The sequence below is a fragment of the Ruditapes philippinarum genome, unplaced genomic scaffold (genome assembly GCF_026571515.1).
Source record: "Ruditapes philippinarum isolate M1 unplaced genomic scaffold, ASM2657151v2 ctg154_1_1_1_1, whole genome shotgun sequence".
In the NCBI taxonomy this organism is placed as follows: domain Eukaryota; kingdom Metazoa; phylum Mollusca; class Bivalvia; order Venerida; family Veneridae; genus Ruditapes; species Ruditapes philippinarum.
The window spans coordinates 12,682-32,860 of record NW_026861602.1 but is presented as its reverse complement, the minus strand read 5'-3'; the positions used below and the strand labels follow the sequence as shown (position 1 = coordinate 32,860).

The 20,179-nt window shown below is 32.7% G+C and overlaps 1 protein-coding gene across 1 annotated transcript in view; it reads left to right on the top strand.

The window, feature by feature from the left end:
• Positions 1-20,179, top strand: part of LOC132716279 (neuronal acetylcholine receptor subunit alpha-10-like) — a 42,036-nt gene that overhangs the window by 9,207 nt on the left and 12,650 nt on the right. Inside the window, exons 2-4 of the mRNA XM_060699514.1 lie at positions 13,239-13,495; positions 19,192-19,236; positions 20,050-20,159. Coding sequence (XP_060555497.1) covers positions 13,239-13,495; positions 19,192-19,236; positions 20,050-20,159 — 412 coding nt within the window. The remainder of the gene's footprint in view (positions 1-13,238; positions 13,496-19,191; positions 19,237-20,049; positions 20,160-20,179) is intronic.

The window sequence follows — 20,179 nt, the reverse complement described above, 5'->3', positions numbered from 1 at the left end:
CAGGAGATAGACGCCCAATTCTTTAACAACATTTTGGTTTAATATCAGGGTGTAAATTCAAACTGAAAAAAACAACACCAAAACTGACTTACAGTCTTGCCCATTAACATAATAGCATGTTTCTTGTGCAGGCGTATAACTTTGTCCCCTACTGACGCTTGGAATCTTATATACAATATTTTAAAACATATTATACTTTTTCTTACATTGATTCCTTGAAAAAGTCCGAGTACCTCTCTTACAGGCAGAACTACGGCATTTTGTCAGCCAAAACAATAACACTAAGAGCTAGATATTAATTTTTATTTGTTTGGGTCGTCAGACCAAACAAATAATGGTAACGAAATTTCAGACCCTAATGCTGTTAATTGCAAATGCCGAAAGTAGTCCGCTTTTTTGAAGCGGTTACTTCCCTTTATATGTACACTAATGCCGAAAAATTAAGGGGAGATCACTGCGTAAAGATTGTCAAATTTGACAGGCGCATTAATTTTCAAGCAAAATAGTTCCCGAATGGTCGAAGATTTCTATTTATAGATATACATGCTTAAAGTAAGCTCCATGATTATTAACATCTGTGTTAAAGTTACAAACCCTAATTTATAATAATATGGTTTTCTTCAGGCCGTTAACATATAACTTCACCGTGACCGAGGGGTTTGCACGATCGCTTAGGAATCGAAAGTTCTGGAGTTCAAATCCCAGTTGAGGCAACTCATTTTTTTTTTTTCATTTTTTAAGTCAAATAAACATTGAATTGAATATCAGTGTTGCAATTAGTCTTATAGCCAATTTACTACAGTTAAAACACTGGAAAGTATTGGTGGCAAAAACAAATTGGTTTATAATCTCACAACCTTCACCTTACCCAAACAAATTCAGCGCCTTATGTGCTTTGGTTATTTTTGTTGTCGTTGATAATATTTTAAAACTTTTTGAGATATTTGAAAGCTCGACCTTTGTCACCTCTACAATATCAATACAGAATGACAGAATGACATTGCTTCCGCATTACTTTCAAAAGTCGCAGACAAAATTGATCAAACTTTTCTTATTCAGAAAGACTGTGTTTATTTCCTCTGTGTATAAGAAACCCCTAGACAGGAACCGTTAGATTTAACTTGAAAGCGATTCAATCAAGAATTTATTCTGTAATGTTGTTTAGCTTCAGCAAATTGGCTAACGACCATAATGGTGCACATTCCGTTCGTCATATATTTATTTCTCTTTGCAAACTTTTGAGCCCCCCTTTATATAAAAATCTGCTTTTTCGTATTTATCAACACATAACGATCTTTTAACATTTTCTGCTATTTTATTATTTTTATTATGTTACGAGGAGTAATGTCTGTTAAAAGGTATCATACCACATTATGTTACACAATAAACCTTTAATCACTACCTCAATGTAGGCAAACTTGTGCCTGGATAATGCACGGATGGTTGGTTCCTTTACCAGTAAAGCTTTGAAGTCGCCATATGGCAATAACAGTGTCGGTGGGACGAAAAAAAAAACAGCACCAACAAAAAACAACAAAACCTCTCAATGTAGATGTTTGAGAATTTCTAATGACTAGGTTTTCAACAGCTAGACTTTATTAGATTTCGTTTTATTCTAAAGAAAGATGCATCTTCTGATTGCTTGCTGGAAATGTTGTCACTAGCGTTGGGGCTTTTGCTCGCTCTCGGCCTTTGCTTTACTTTAATCGTCAACGGCAACTCGAACAAAGATCAGCCGTCCTGTTTTCTGATGTCCTTGAAATAATTACAATTTATCATGATTATCCCTTATACCATATGAATTAATATGTTGAATTAATATGTTGAATATTTCTAAAATTAAAACATAATTTTTACACCCATCATTTTAAATGAATCTAAGATAGTCGTACGCTGTGATTCCATATTTGAGCCGCGTCACGACAAAACAGACATAGTGCGTTTGCGACCAGCATGGATCCAGACCAGCCTGCGCATCCGCGCAGACTAATCAGGATCCATGCTGTTCGCTATCAGTTTCTCTACTTGTAATAGGGTTTGTAAGCGAACAGCATGGATCCTGATCAGACTGCGCGGATGCGCAAGCTGGTCTGGATCCATGCTGATCGCAAACCCATTATGTTGGTTTTGTCGTGACGCGGCTCATCTGTTTTCATAAAACATCTGACCATTTCGTAATATCAGTGATTTTGTCGTGTGAATTTTTTTTTAATCTCACAAAAGTTCACCAGGAAAGCATGATTGAGCCGAAAACATTTCAAATACATTTTAATGCATTTTATTTAATTATAAGGCTGAAAAAATTGTTCCATATATGTCGTAATGCGGAAACCTGTACATTCATTATAACTCACAAACCAGATACTCTTATGTGAAATGTATACAGGAAATGTAGAAATATTATATGTTATAAATAATTTACAGATCTCAGACAAAAACGAAAATGTCATATCAACTGTAATATGCTGCATTAAAGGGGGCGCTTTGACCGTGTCATGTTTATAGTTTCTTATTTTTATTCTTCCCAATAACAAATTCGTCCTATTTTTTTTCTCTTTTTGTTTATCATTTTTATCTTAAACTTTTTTCTCCTTTTTCTTATTCTTCTACTTCTTCTATCATCCGTTTTCTTCTTCTTTCCTTTTCTTTTTCCTTTCTCCTTTTTTCTTCTTCTTCTCATCTTCTTCTCTCCTTTTTCTTCTTTTGTCCTCTTCTTTCCCTTTTCTTTTTCCGTTTCCTTTTACTCTTCTTGTTCTTTATTCTTCTATACCTTCTTTACTTAGTTATTTCACTTAATGATATAACTATATACCTTATTATCGCTTCGGTTTGTTTCGATTAAGTCAATCAACTTGATATTTTTACAACACAAATTAAAGAAAAGAATTAAAGATGAAAGTTTCTAAATGATCTTGAAGTCACTGTACTTAAGTCTTTCTCTGAACTATGACAATGAAAATAATATGTGAATTACAGAACGATTATAAAACAAGATACGATAAGTTCGATCATAAACCTTCGAATCAGTAAGTACGATCATAAATCTTCGGATCAGTAAGTACAATCATAAACCTTCGGATCAGTAAGTACGATCATAAATCTTCGGATCAGTAAGTACAATCATAAATCTTCGGATCAGTAAGTACGATCATAAATCTTCGGATCAGTAAGTACAATCATAAATTTTCGGATCAGTAAGTACGATAACGAACGTCCGGATATGATAAGTACATGTACTATCATAAACTTACGGATAAGTAAATAATAATGAAATTCCGGATACGATAAGTACGATCATGACCTTTTGAGTACGATGAGTTCAATCGTAACAACAATAATCGATTAGTATTGTCATAAATAAAAAAAAGATTTATTGCTAATTTGAACTTCGAAAGGTTTACATAATATTTGACATATAGCTTTTTCTTCCTGACATTTTCGTCTTCCATCTGCTAATAAACATTAATTGCTTCAAGGTTTATTGCCGCTATGGGGATGCCATCTTTTGAAATGTTTTACAACAATGATGGCTTTTATGGTAATTTATGTTGAAAGATTTCTGAAATATTTTCATACGATCCCCAGAATGACTCCTCAAGGCATCAAGAAACACTTCTAAATGTTTTAAATGATACAAAATGCAATTTATTCGAAATAAAAAAGCATGCGTTTTCCTGTGTAAAATTTTCAAGAACAATGACGGAATTATAACAAATTAGAACTTGACAAGTCATGGCTAAAATGGAAATGATGAAAGACAAGCCTCGCATTAAATACATTAGAGGTTAATGTTTAGAACCAAGAATTGAAATGCAATTTAGTTTGATGTTAATCTTCTAAGTAAAAGTTAGTGTGTCATACACTTCTTTCTAGAATTTAATTTTGAAAATTGCCATAGACATAGAATTGAGTTAGATGCTGAAATTCCCTAGCCTTTTTGTATCAATAAACTCAACATATTTTGTTAGTGTCTGAATTGAAGTATAAACCAAATGTATCCAAACATCTTTATAATATATTTTTATATAATCATTTGCTTTCATCTTGCTAAATTGATTTGGAAGTTTTCAGTGTATTGAAAGGCCCATTATGCTCCGGAAATGATTTTATTCTTATTTTTAAAAGCTTTTTATTTTTGGTGTACTGTTATATTTTCAAAAAGTTATTTATAAACCAACTACCTAAACAATCTTTTGCTTTTGTTGCTTTTTTGCAGTTAGTACGGTTATAGAATTTAAGTATTTTGTATGGAAGTCAAAATACTACTTTGTTAACATTTTGATACTTTAATCATAAATAATCTTACATTCAGTAATACTTTTTTCAGGTAATAAGCATCTAACATGCCCTAAACTCAGTATTTAAACATTATAAAACAACTCATGTTTGGCCTTGTTTGTAAGACAGATTGTTTTTTTTTTTTTTTTTTTTTTTTTTTTTTTTCATTTCTGGGGCATAAAATGATCAATGTACAGGAACGAATTCTGCCAACGGATCTAAACCTCTTCATAGACTATCATCATCGGCATTTCGTGTGCATTTTCTAGATGGAAATTCAACTTCATTATCAACTTTTTTCAGAAACTTCATTGTCAACCTTGCCGTCAACTTTATTGCCAACCTTGCCTGTAACCCTATTGTCAACATTGCTGATAACTTTAAGTTTATAGTCAACCTTGCCGGTAACTTTATTTTCAACGTTGCCGGTAACTTTATTGTCAACGTTGCCGGTAACTTTATTGTCAACGTTGCCGGTAACTTTATTGTCAACGTTGCCGGTAACTTTATTGTCAACCTTGCCGGTAACTTTATTGTCAACGTTGCCGGTAACTTTATTGTCAACCTTGCCGGTAACTTTATAGTCAATCTTGCCGGTAACTTTATTGTCAACCTTGCCGGCAACTATAGTAAACCTTTCCGGTAACTTTATAGTCAATCTTGCCGGCAACTTTAATTTCTTGTCAACCTTGCCGGTAACTTTATTGTCAACCTTGCCGGTAACTTTATTGTCAACCTTGCCGGTAACTTTATTGTCAACCTTGCCGGTAACTTTATAGTCAACCTTGCCGGTAACTTTATAGCCAACCTTGCCGGCAACTTTAATTTATTGTCAACCTTTCCGGTAACTTTATTGTCAACCTTGCCGGTAACTTTATTGTCAACCTTGCCGGTAACTTTATAGTCAACCTTGCCGGTAACTTTATTGTCAACCTTGCCGGTAACTTTATTGTCAACCTTTCCGGTAACTTTATAGTCAACCTTGCCGGTAACTTTATTGTCAACCTTTCCGGTAACTTTATAGTCAACCTTGCCGGCAACTATATTGTCAACCTTTCCGGTAACTTTATTGTCAACCTTGCCGGTAACTTTATTGTCAAATATGGCGTTAAATTAGTTGTCAATCTTGACGGTAACTTTGTTGTCAACCGAGACGACAACTTATCTTCAACCGAGACGACAACTTATCTTCAACCGTGACGGCAACTTAATATTTCTAACCATGACGGTACATTAATTGTCAACCTTGACTGTAACTTGTTTTTCAGCCATGACGACAACGCAATGGTCGAACGTATCGACAACTTAATTTTCAACCGTGACGGCAAATTAATTTTCAACCATGACGGCAACCTAATTTTTAATTTGACGGCAATTTAATTGGCAACCTACTTAAGAAAATATTGATAATTATTACACAGTGTCTTTGTAAATATAAATAAATATTGTTTGACTTCACACAAATTGGATATATTATGTTTAAAATTCTACACAATATATAGAGAATAATAGGTTGGTGCCGTGGATTGAGAAAGTTTATCTGGCGAGGCGGAGGAATTTATTGGGTGAGCCGAAGGCGAACCCAATAAATTCCGAAGCAGAGCCAGATAAACTTTCTCCATCCACGGCACCAATCTATTATTCTATTTATCCTGTCACCGTTTTTTTTAAAGAATTTTATTAGGCAAACAACCTTTAATCACACTATCGGAAATGTTTCTATATAAACAAAGAAGGCCCTACTTTTTCTACACCAATGCACTCGCCGTTCTTATTATCTCCCCGTGTATTTTCACATTGAGGGCGCCATTTTGTTTGAAAAATGTGATAAATAAAAACAATTTTTTGTCGAATTTTGTTGTAAAAACTATCTAGAATGAAAGAAAATGGTCTAACTAAGAAAATTAATTCGAATATCAATATCTTTTATTCAGTCGTTAACGCTGTACAGACGTTTAAAGTATTGTTTATGTCACGTCACAATGTAGCGCTAAACAGCACGTGCAAAACAATCAAATCAAGTACGCTATTCTAAAATGTCGCAAACAGTTAAGTTTTACATTTATTTCACTTTAAATAATTTTTATTTCGCTTGAAAAATTATAGAGTGAAATAAAATAAACAAACAAAGTTTTATCAACGTTTCCAAAATTCGTTATTCTACACACAGAAGATTTAACGACAGTTTTTATATTTTTTCTTGAAAAGTAGTCCGGCAAACATGCATACCACGTGATCAAGTGCCGTAGATCAGTAAAAATATACGGCACCTTGTTATCGGGCCGAAATTGAGACAAGTGACAGGATAAATAGCAAACAGATATTACATCTTGTCGAAATTTGATCAACTTCAGAATATTTTTTTCTCATTGACGTTATTCAACTCTTGATTTATGCTCATTTGTTGATATGAACGTGAATCATCAACAAACATTTCAGATTGTCATCCATTTCATCTGAAAGAAATTACTTATTTTCTTCAATTTAATTATTTAGAATCTCAAAGAAAACGTCAATTACCGATGCATACGACAGCCGAGATGTAATTCTATTAGTGTATTCTGCCGTTATTTCCGTCTTGAGGATTACGGACCCTAATGAACATCTATATCGGAGTCGCCATATTGGATTTTTTTCTTCAAATAATGGCGTCACATTGGAAAGAAATCCCACGTGACAAAAAATGTACTTAAACATGTATTATGAGTACTGTCGAAAAAGGCGAAAGTGGCTTCCGGTTTATTACGATGTTTCCCGAAATGGGTCGATATTGAATAATTAGGGTTCGGAATCTGGCGAGGTAAAGAAACGCTTCTTCCTCATTCGCCAAACCTATGTATTTATTTCTTAATTAAAATCAAACATTATATCTCGGCAACTTGGAGACTCTTGTAATATATTTTCTTGAAAATTGATATTGCTTCCATACTATTGTAATGCAAGACAAAACTTATTTATAATTCAATATATCCTTTGAGCAATTTAATTCAATTTACTTCTTTTTTAAAATCCTTTCTCTTTTTCCCGATTTTATTAGAAGTCTTTGGGATAATTTACTCTGTTTTTCACTTTCTCACGATTTTAATCTAGATTCGCAATAGAAGATTCTTCAGATATTTTATCCAGATAGCTAAATATTCTTAAAATTACATTTATGCGACTCGTTTCTTCTGACGTTCTCAATTTTCATGACAATGTTCATTACCAAAGAAAATCTCATTAAAATTGTTGTGAAGGATTTCTAGACTATTTCATCAAAGGATGAGTTGATTGAACATTTCACGTCACAGCTTAGAGAGACGTTTGATACATATCTGTAGATATATAAGCCGTGTCATGACAAAACCAAGATAATGGGTTTGCGACCAGCATGGATCCAGACCAGCCTGCGCATCCGCGCAGTCTGATCAGGATCCATGCTGTTCGCTTACAAACCCTATAACAAGTAGAGAAACTGATAGCGAACAGCATGGATCCTGATCAGACTGCGCGGATGCGCAGGCTGGTCTGGATCCATGCTGGTCGCAAACCCATTACGTTGGTTTTGTCGTGACGCGGCTCATATGGTGATTTTAACATTTTTTGTTCTGTATATTTTTAGCAACTTTAGAATTGCCCGGTGCTCATATCATAGTTTAACTTTGCAGTGTTTACACTACTTCATCACATTCATAATTTTTTTAATGATACTGCACATTTGACGCATCGAATTTCATTGGACAATATTGACGTTTATATTATCGATATACACCGCTGCTGCAAATTATTCATTATTTATCTATTAATCATAAACGGGTATTCTTTATATAATTAAGCCTAGTGCATCGTGTTTTTATGGGCTGTATGACATGTGCAGTAAAATAAATCCTGCTTAAAAAATAAATAAATAAATAACAGAATACAATAATGTGAATATTAAAAACAAATTTCAAATATAAAGTACAAAAATAAAATGGAAAGAGGATCTAAATAGTGAAATAAAAATTTCCTTAAAACTTCACAACCAAACCACCAGCTGAGCGCTCTTCAGTCACGTGATATCAGTGTATCCTAACGCCATTGAGTCTTTAGAATAAAATCAAATTTAGATTTCACTTGATATTAAATAAAGAAAAATCAGCCTATCTCTGTTATATTTACAAATAATGATATAGTGTTTAATCTAATTACCATAATGACACAGGGCAACTGGTAGGGTTTCTGGCATTCTGTGGCATTCCTTCACCCCCCCCCCCCCCCCCTCGATCTGTGTTCTTGTTCATACATTTACATTGTCACCCCCTATCCTTCATGATTAGCACATAAACTTAATAAACAAGGTTTTGTTGTTTCCTGTATACAGACAACATCGTGTAGAAGCAATCAGAATATCTAGTTAACATTTACGAGATAGCGCCAATCATGAATGACACAAAATCATTGAGAGCTGTAATTATTTTAACATCAATTTCTGAAATTTATTCTTCTCACAAGTGTTTCTTGTTAGGTTTTTACAGCCAGTGATGGCATTAATAAATCAAAATATTGCTACATCTTAAAGTCTTATTTTTTCCAGCATGTTCTTTGTTTACATATTTCCCATATTTCTTCCATATATAAAGAATATTGCATTATAAGCAAGGAGCGGAAGAATACGAAAACTGATGAACTGTTATAAAGATTAACACTTGACAAAAGAAAACTTATATTGTTGGGTATAGTTGAATGAGCAATTAAAGTATAAGTAAAGTATATTTGGTGCTGTGCATTTAATACTAACAGACCTTTTGCTATTAGCAGACCAGCAAGTGTCCATAATATAATCCAGTGCCAAGACATAACAAGGCTTCTTATACATAACACAGGAAAAGAAATTTAGAATTAGCGTAACTGTGCATAGATTTTTTTGAAAAATAAAATCAATTTTCCGATATTAAGAGAGGGACTTCATTAATAACCGATTAACAGAAAACCAAAAAATGACCCGAAGTATTAAATCAATCAGTTGTATTTTCTTGCGATGATAGAATTTTTTTTTATTCGGGAATATGTACTGATTTAAATCGACTTTAAATACTGAAATGATTGGTTTTCGAGGGTACTTTGTCGTTAAGCCTTATGGTGCATTATTGACATAAACACGGGCACTTTGAGATTTCGCCGTGCAATTTTGGTGTAAAAAAATCAGATATTTTGAGAGCTTTAAATATATAACTGAATAATAACACTTTGCAATCACAATACAGCAAACAATGTTTAAACTACTTCAGAAATTTCATTTGCAAAGTAACAATATAAACATGCAAAACAGACGAGGCCAGAATATGTAGCAGTCAAAATACTAATACTAAGACTGATTACGTATACATAATAGATCATTTTTGACATAAAATACATATTTTGTACATCTGGCAAAACCATATTTCATATTAATACCATGTTTAAAGTGCAATGTACTTAGGCATCAATAAAATCCAGGCTCTAGATTCTTAATACTTCTTCCTTTTCCTTCAATTTCAAGTGATGCATATTCTAAAAGGTAATGGAATTCGTCGCCTACACTATACTGACACAAATTACACTTTCTGCATTCTAGCGGTATCCTACTCCAATTTCAACGGGAAATGTACGGCTTCCGGTTCTAAATATAATCATATACATGTATTTCAAGAAATGTGTAGGTTTTCTACATGCTATTTTCAGTACCAAAATTTTGCTTTATAATGTGTACATGTTAATTAATAATATTAATAGTACTAATAAAGTCATAAATAATTAATTGATATTTTCTAGTGCTTGGATTTTTTTCTTGATGTGTCTACAGAAGCCGTAGCTGTGGCTACATTTTGTAGATTAACATTGATTAAGTTGGTCTGTGAACATTAACTTGTCACGCTGTCAAACATGAGAGTCAGGAAGACATAAATGCTTTTTATATGTCACTAACGTAATAACTATGATTATAACGAGAGAAGAGAAATGAAAAAAAAATGTTCGTTATGTTTCATGTTCAACACTAACCCTTAACCTACTGAATTTGCCAATCTTTGAATTTTAAAAAATACAAGCAAAGATTAAGGGAATTCCGTAGCAAAATACAAAATTTGGGCTTCCTTGTGCAGGCTGGCGTGACTCTATACAGATGGCAAAGGCTAACACTTTTGGTTTGGTTAAAGACTCATTATGCTCAAGTATGCTTTTACTTTTATCAAAAGCTTTTCATTTCTGGTGCCCCATAATAGTTTCGAAAAAAAGTACAAATTGGCCGATTCCCGTTATTTGATTGCTTCGGTTAATATCTAGTACAATCTAGTACAATTAAAATGATTTAGTATTTTGTATGGAAGTCAATATACTACTTTGTTTATATTATTTTTTTACAAAAACTTTCTTATCTGGTACTAAGCATCTAACATGCACTTAAACCGTTTTTTTACTGTTACGAAACTTTCGATTGCCCTCTCTAAAGAATGAAAATTTTATTCGTTTCTGAGGCATAATGTGCCTTTAATGAAATATGTGTATTTTAATGTAATCGTAATTGTATCACGAGCGTTAACCGATTTTCTCCTCAAATCTTCAGAACTACAAAAACATGATTAAATTTACGTGAAAAGCGATCGACTTTAAATTCCCTTTTTTCATTCTGATTCAAATTTACTCGTTTTTAAGTTTTCAAGACCATTAAATAAACGACAATCTAAAATAATTTTTTTCTGAACTGAGCACGAGACACATTAATAATCAAGAGTATGGCCGTTAGTGGAATTCATCCTCAATTACATATACGCGCTGGCATTATGTACCAATACTTAAATGCTGGCTTCAACAGACCCAGGTGACCATTTAGTGAAAAAAGGCGAATGTCAGACAGACCTGCTATTACCAGTTAGGGAAATGTTAAAATACTTTTTAAAGTGCAGTGCAGGAACATTTAAATGTAGGCCCTTTACTTGTTCAAAATGCAGGAAAATGAAAATAATGCGTTTTTATAGTGCGGGATGTAAATATACGGTTTTAAAGTGCAAACAATTCAGGAAAATGTAAAAGTATGTTTTCATAGTGTAGGAAAACGTTAAAGATTTTTTTCTTCATTATAATGTTTTTCTTTAAAGTACAGTAAATTTATGTTTTTGCTTTTTATTATTTAAAGGAATATAGTTGTAGGTATGTAGCTGGTTTTAGTGCCGTAGATATTAAAGTACTTTGTGAAGGGTATTTTGTTACAGTGCCGGTGACTTTACTGAGTTTTAAGTGCTCACAAGTTAGAGACAAAAAAGATGCAGCTATCGGATATAAAAATGCAATTGATAATTAAATTCCATCACTGTTAATACTTAACATCCATCAAGACTGTCGTATTATGTACTGTCTCAAGATATTTAATGGTTCTGAAATCAGATACGCAGGCGTTTTATCACGAGGATGCAAGAGAAAACAGTAACATTTAAACATCTGAACGACGACAGCGATTTTGCCTATTAGAATTCTAATATTCAATTAGTCTATGCCTCATCCTTTAAATGAATCAGACAGTTTTATCATTCGAAAATTGAACTTGTTATTTCTAGAGAAAGACTACTTATTGATTAGAGTAATCCTAGTTTGATACTAGACATCTTGGTTTACTCGTTTTGTTTGTGGAGTTTCCGCATACGGTATCATCAACAACAACAACAACAGCAGCAGCAGCAGCAGCAGCAGCAGCAATAACTTATGCATTCTTAAATGCTCGGTTAACACCGACATAATTTCTTTGGCAGCACCGCAGCTTCACCGAGGCTATTTTGCGAAGCTAATATAAATAATGAAGGAAAAACGTTGCCAAAAATAAATTTTAAATAGAGGTGAAAATCATCGCTTTTATGATCAAGTAATTCTAGGATAACAATTGTCCATTAAGGCAAAATACTTTTCAGATTCAGTATTTGATACTTACCGGAAGGAATCCTGACTGCTGACTAGAACTGAAATCTAAGAGGCTCATTTAGTCCCATATTACATAGAGACTTGAATATCTTTCAAATTCTAGGGTCTAGTTTTCAATTACCCCAACTCCATAGAAGCTACCTGATACTGCGATCTTAGTTAATTTTACTGGTTTTTTTTTAAAGAAAATGCTCAAAATACTCAAAATACTTTTAGTATATAGTACATGTAATATATCAAAACCAGACAAATTTTCTAAATCCTTATAATTATTAAAAGCCGACGTAACCACCAGCCAAATCTGTTATAATGATTCAACGTAGGAAATGGATCTATTTAATTGGAAAATTGTTCCATTTCTGCTGGAATAGCAATAGTCAGTTTTGGCAAGCTTCAAAATTTAAAATTTGACAATAACAACAAATTGTTATTCATTTGTTGCCAATCTTTTAAAATAAATGTTAAGAATAAATTGAAATATTTAATTCAATTCAAGAGAATATGCTTAAGATATTTGCTGAACTACACGTTAGCATTTTATCCAAAAGTGTCTTTCAACAGAAAGCCGTTTGTTTCAAACATCGACCAATCTTATACCTCTTGCGTCACTTGCTGGGAACATTATGATACAAATTTATTGGCCAAAGTTATAAATTGCGTTCTTTAAATGTAAATTTACCGTTTTTTTGCTAATGATTTGCACGTGCAAATCGTGAATACGCTCAAGTGAAAAAATAATTATACTATCGATAATCACACATTGTAGTTGAATAGACTTCTTTCTGAAATCTGCATCTAGAGAAGTGAGTTGGAAGTTTTGGTGGTATATAAAGGGGTGTGAGTGGCAGAGCGTAGGGCACTGCTCCTAGGGTAGTGACTAGTATAGTCTTGATAAAAGTGAGTGTTATGTGTGGTGAGCATTAATTTTATGTTTATGGTGCCGTGAATAGTATGAAGTGAGTATATTATCATCATTACAGGTGAGTTATATTATTAGTGAAGTGAGTCATGTTTTGAATAAAGTGTAATCCTGGTTCTGACTTTATTTTCAGTTGTATCTTCCGGAAGTCGGCTACGAATAACCGATGTAAACAATAACGTTATAGGAGACAATGCGCCATATAAACTACAACAACAGACGGAACCGGAAACTCCGAACGTGCCAAGCTATACACGTGGTGTACCAGACGAGCAACGCCTCATGGTACACCTGTTTAATGGCTATGAGAGAACTGTACGTCCTGTGCGCAACGCCAGCACTCCGGTTGTTATCAGGATGGGTCTGACTTTGACACAGATATTTGATATGGTCAGTTTATGTTAACTTTTTATTTCCTTTTTCTTTTCTTTTTTTCAGTATTTCTTATATACTGTACAGATGACCAAAAACGGGGAGCGGTGACCTAGTGGTTAAGGTGTCTTCCTCTCAACCCAGGGATCATGTGTTCGAGCCCTATTTGGTTCACGACAATGTTTCTTCATATGACACCATAACTGGTTGGTACCAAGAAAGGGACTCGCAATCAAGCTTAAAAAATACGTTTATACCAAACTTAAAATGAAATGAATGTACTATTCACGTGGAGTATTGTAGCTTTAAAATCTGTCAAGTTTATATTCTTGTCAGTAATTAACAGCACTAGTGCAGAGCGAGCGTTGAAGAATCCAAATTGTTTAATTACAATACTCCACTCTCTTATTTATGTATTTAAGATATAATCAAAAATGCACAATCTTTTCGTTAATTGACATTTCAAATTGACGCTAAGAAATGAATCGTTCTCATCATTTCTACTTCTGCAAGAATACGGAAGCCAAAGAATGCCACAACATTTTCTTTCTCGTAATTGTGAGATTATTCTGTTCTGAAGAAAAGTGTTACTTCTTTCCGTACTTAAATAATTTTGGTATAAGAACAATCGAAGTTCTTACATATAAGAACTAAACTTCAATGTTATAATAGCATCATCGGAAGAAGTATTGTTTTCTTACATTCAGTCAGATTATTTTCTTTTATTCCCTTCATCTAGAAACTGTTAGTCTACCAATGCACGCAGTAAAGAGATTAAGTATAGCCCAAGCCTCCACATCAAGTGTCTAGCACGTTGTCATTTGTATTCGATTCGCCTTTTCCATTTTTCTGAAGAATATAAACGCGTTCGGTAAAGGCGTCCTCAAAAGAAAAGACTATATAGATGGGATAAATGGAGGCTATCCCATGTGGATTTTACGAGAGTTCTTCAGATTTCCAATAATTAGTCAGTGACAAATCACCAGGAATTATAAATCCCCCAAGGAAATCTTATAGACATACTATATAGCATACTCAAACCAACTGAGGGCTTAATTACATTTTGTTATTAGCGTTTTACTCCTAACTATGTTTTGTGTTTATACTATTGTCACTGAATATTGTATTGTTAGGAACATGAAACCCCTTTATTGACAATAACACGTAAAAAAGTTCAATGTGATCGTTGATCATGTCTGCATGCATTTTATCTTTGTCATATCTCCCTCTTAAATCACGTGACCATGCTATAACAATATATAATATGAGTATATACGGACAACGCGGCGATAACACTTCATAGTTACCATTACGTAATAGATTTAATATAAAACGCAAAATATGAATAAATATCATCATAAATAAAATTTCTAGAAATATTTAGTGATATTAGATTGATATAGTATCGTTTCATGTGCACTAAGTAATATTTATGAACCATATTTTTTTTGGCTGCAAAGTTGCAACGATATTGAAAATATGATAACATTAGATGCAGATATGGCATTTTGCATTTTGTAATCAAATTAGAGTAGTGGTCGGATGGTTATGGTATTACAGAATTATACATATTGTATTAGCTATATGGTATGATAGAGGGATAGATGACTTAGTGCATTTTCCTTTATCATATTTACTGTGGTAGAGATGTTAATACTTCTTGTCACTTCTTGTCCATTTCGAAACTCGCCAGTGGTTTGAATAATGACATGGATGATTGACATTTGAAGATGTTATTTACATGTTGTCAAGGATACGCTGCGAGGTTACTTTTCCAAAACGGGCTTTGATGGTTAAACTTTGACGTTATGTGTACAAACAATGGCTGAAACTATTGGAATCGAATCTGAAATATGGTCAACTTGTTACATGCCAATTTTGAAGACGCTACTCGAAAGTTCGCAAAGTGTCGCGTTTAATAAAGAATTATTGTATCACAAATACTATCCTCATACTTCACTTGTAAAAATGACTCTGTGCAACAAATGATTTTATGAATTTTAGACAAATTGTTATATAGGGTCAAACGTGAGTTGTTGTTTCATGTGATAAACATTAATTAGTGAGCAGTTGTTTCATATAAATTTTATGATGTTAGCTTTTGTTTCATGTCAATTGCTATGTCATTAGCTTTTATTTCATGTAAATTGCTATGACGTGAGCATATGTTTCATATAATCTTTAGGACGTTAACTAGCTTTCGTTTCATGTAAATTGCTATAACTATAGCTTTTGTTTCATCTGAATTGCTATGACGTGAGCAGATGTTTCATATAACCTTTATGACACGAGTTATTGTTTCATGTAACCTTTCTGACGTGAACTGTTGTTTCATATAACTTTTATGACATGAGTGTTTGTTTCATATTTATTGCTTTTACGTGAGTATTTGTTTCACATAACCTTTATGACACGAGCTATTGTTTCATGTGACCTTCCTGGCGTGACGTGAATTGTTGTTTCTAGGACGTTAGCTGACATTTCACCTTTTATAACGTTAACTGTTGTTTCATATAAACCTTTATGAAGAGAGTACACGTAAATGTTCCTTAGTAAGTCAATGGTAAGTGTGATAACATATTTCTCTAAGTTTTATAAAAATGATTCTTGAATTACACGGCGAAATGAGGGCAATGTAGCGGATTTAGTTATTTTCTCCCTTGAATAGCCGCCTCACAAGCGTACACATAATTGTCATAAAATATAGTCCCAACATATAACAATAATTTCTTCTTCTTCATCTGAAACTGCTCCTTATAACACCGTCAATAGTGAAGTTTATGAGGAAATTAAGAAAGCGTTCATCAATTTCATTTGTTATAGAACGAGAATGATATAACGCATGCGCAGATATAACAGGAAGCTAATCTATTATCGATTTCTTGGAAAATGGCTCATGTTCCGTGGAGAACATTCAAGCTAAGTGACCAACAATCATGGTCTTCAACAAGCCCTGCTCACATAGAGATGGGAAACAACTGCCGAGAGGGTAAAAAAGTGATAAAGTTTGTTAAGTCTTACTCAAAACGTGTTAATTTAAACGTTGGAGTGTATATCTGGATAAAGTGCGAGTATCTGTAGTCGCCCCTATGCCCCTCTTTTTTAACTGTATAGATGTTTTTGTTGTTGTTATTTCTTCTTCTATTGGCGTCTAACTTATACGTGCATTTATGAGAGTTACTCAAGTTATGTGAAAGTTGACTCACGTCTTTGTAGAAAACTACTCACTTTCAAGTGGAGAGCTAATCACATTTAACTGGGAATATACTCAAGTTTTCTCGAGCACGACATGTTTATAAATGTTGAGAGCAGCACGCGCTTATGTGGAAGGACAGGAATCCATGTTTATGTGGAACGCTTCTCTAGTTTTGTGTGGAAAGCAACGCATGTTATTGTAAGAAGAATTTTAGAAAAGAGATACCAGTTTAAACAGTGTGGAGATAATGAAATGCCTTTATTTGGAATATTAATATGAAATATTTAAAAACTAATTTGGTGCTATCGGTATCAGTTTAATTTACATTCTTACTCGATATCATTAAAGCAGCATGCCTTAAGATTTTTGTTGATTTTCAGGAAAATTTTCAAAATGTATTTAAAGATAGAATATTAAGAAATGAACAAAGAAAGCAATATACACATTGCAAACGGTTCTTACAACCCATGTAAATTACCAAACCAAAGAAGTCAAAATATGCAAAAAATAGCACTTTCTGCGTAAGACAGACAGTGGCATTCATCGCACATGTAAATTATCACTTGAATTTGGAATAATTTTAACTTTTCTTCAAATCTTAGTTCATTTTTCTCCTTCAAATATTTCGGCTCATTTGGAGATAAAAAATGTATATGTAGCTTTAACACAGTCATGTTCAACCAGAGCATCGAACAAAATAAACAATACTTTTTGTCGTTGTTGTTCGAATTATTTTGCTGATAAAAGACTTTAATTACCGACAAACAGCAATTCAAAGGCTGATATTGGACATTAATTTTGAATTAAAAAGATAAAAAGCTCATCTCTTTTCTATTATTAACCGTATATCTATACTTTCAAATACATACGTGATTTTCATGCATATACATACATGTATATAAGCAGTATAAATAGATGTTATGACCACCTTTATTGTCATTATTGTTTTTATCACAAGTAGTTTTGTCAGAATACGACAGCCTAAAGATTGGGTATAGACCATGATATGCTGCTTTAAAGACCCCTCTAGAAAAATAATCCTCATTTTCGCTAAATACTCACGCATACGACATATTGACTTGCTACGTTGCAAGTATATCGCTATAACGGCGCACTGTAGCCAATTCAATTAAATAAAGATTATTTATTCTAGCAATGTGGCATGTAAATGAAACATTCAAATATTCTGGCAGAAATTTATCATATTAATCAAGTTGGCTTTTCGAGGGCAGACAATTTCTTATCTTCTCTTAGGCACATTATGAATTAAATTTTTTAGAACATGTGAATAGAAAAGCTGTTCAGACATAGCATCGGATTCAAAATATAAAAACCTTATAAGGGGATTGACGGACTAATAGTTATAGTGTACGCCTCTTGACCTATGAATCAGGGGTTTGAGACCCAACTTTGGCAGCAGATCCAAGGAGCGCTCACTGAGTACTTGACACGAATTAAGAATTACTCACTCGGCACTAGTTACAACATTACGATAATTTCATAGTGCACTACTGTCATATGACCATGATATGAAAATTTATCTTTAAACCCATAGCACATTATTAAACATTAATTATATACCACTCACACCCCAGGAATAAAACTCACGTTGACCACTCTCACCGAGTACTTCTCAAAAATATTAATATAAATATTATTCACCGAGTACCTCTCACAATATGAATAAAAATATTATTTACCGAGTACTTCTTAAATCACGAATATAAATATTACTCACCGAGTACTTCTTAAATCACGAATTTAAATATTATTCAATGAGTACTTCTCACATTATGAATAAAAATATTATTCACCGAGTACTTCTTAAACCATGAATGTAAATATTACTCACCGAGTACTTCTTAAACCATGAATATAAATATTACTCACCGAGTACTTCTTAAACCATGAATATAAATGGTATTCACCGAGAACTTCTTACATCATGAATATAAATATTATTCACCGAGTAATTCTTACATCATGAATATAAATTTATTCACCGAGTACTTCTTAAACCATGAATATAAATATTACTCACCGAGTACTTCTTAAACCATGACTATAAATATTATTCACCGAGAACTTCTTACATCATGAATATAAATATTATTCACCGAGTATATATGAATATTATTCTTCTTAAACCATGAATATAAATATTACTCACCGAGTACTTCTTAAACCATGAATATAAATATTATTCACCGAGAACTTCTTACATCATGAATAAAAATATTACTCACCGAGTACTTCTCACAATATAAATATAAATATTATTCACCTAGTACTTCTTAAACCATGAATATAAACATTATTCACCGAGAACTCCTGTCATCATGAATATAAATATTACTCACCGAGTACTTCTCACATCTTGAATATAAATATTATTCACCGAGTACTTCATACAATATGAATATAAATATTATTCACCGAGTATATCTGACATCATGAATAGATGCTGCTGTCATTCCATTTATTCAAAATGTTAAGTATGTTACTCTTTTTCTTTCAGGATGAAAAGAATCAAATTTTAGTCACAAATGTTTGGTTGGACCAGGTATGTTACTTTCGTTATATAAACGTTCATTATATTCCTAACTTTACCAAAACAGATGTGTGAACGAGCGCACTCAGCACACATTATCATTTTTATTATAATCATCATTTTATCATCATCATTGTTATTATTATCATCATCATTATTTTATACATTATTTTTATTACATTTTATCATTATCATCATCTCTAGCCTTGTTTTCAACAACATTTTATGTTTCTGATTAACCCAACACACTATCTGTTGAATTTTCTTAATGGGCTTTTCGATTAGCACATTTTAAATTTAGGACTATTAGTTTAACCTACACACTTTTGACATCATTCATTCTTGAAACATGTCAACAGAGCATCCATATCATTCTATTTCTTAACAGTCAATTTTCTTTGATAACAATTCTACTAAAACAGCTAAGACTTCTATTGTAACACCTTTTGAATGCCCATTTTCAATTATTACATTTCTGAAGAGCATTATTTCTTTTATCTCATTTCTATAATCACAACATTTAACAGCACATTTTCTATTGTCAAATTTAACAGCACATTTTCTGTTGTCATATTTAACAGCACATTTTCTGTATTTTTTCATTTCTTAACAGCACAATTATTATTTATTTTCTAGAAACACACTCATTTCTTGACAGTACATATTGTATTCAATTCTTTCATTAAATCCTTTTTTTTTCAACTTTTCAATATGGTATTCAAATACATTTTTATCAAAATAAATACAAGACTTTAGAGGGAACTATTTTTTGTTGTAATTTAGTTTCAATGTCGGGTTAATAAAAGAATATACGGTTTATTAAAGGAGTGGGATGATGAATTTCTTGTCTGGAATCCGACTGACTTTGCCAACATATCTACATTGAGGATACCTTGTAACAAGCTCTGGTTGCCGGATATTGTCTTGTACAATAAGTAAGACATTTTATATATTA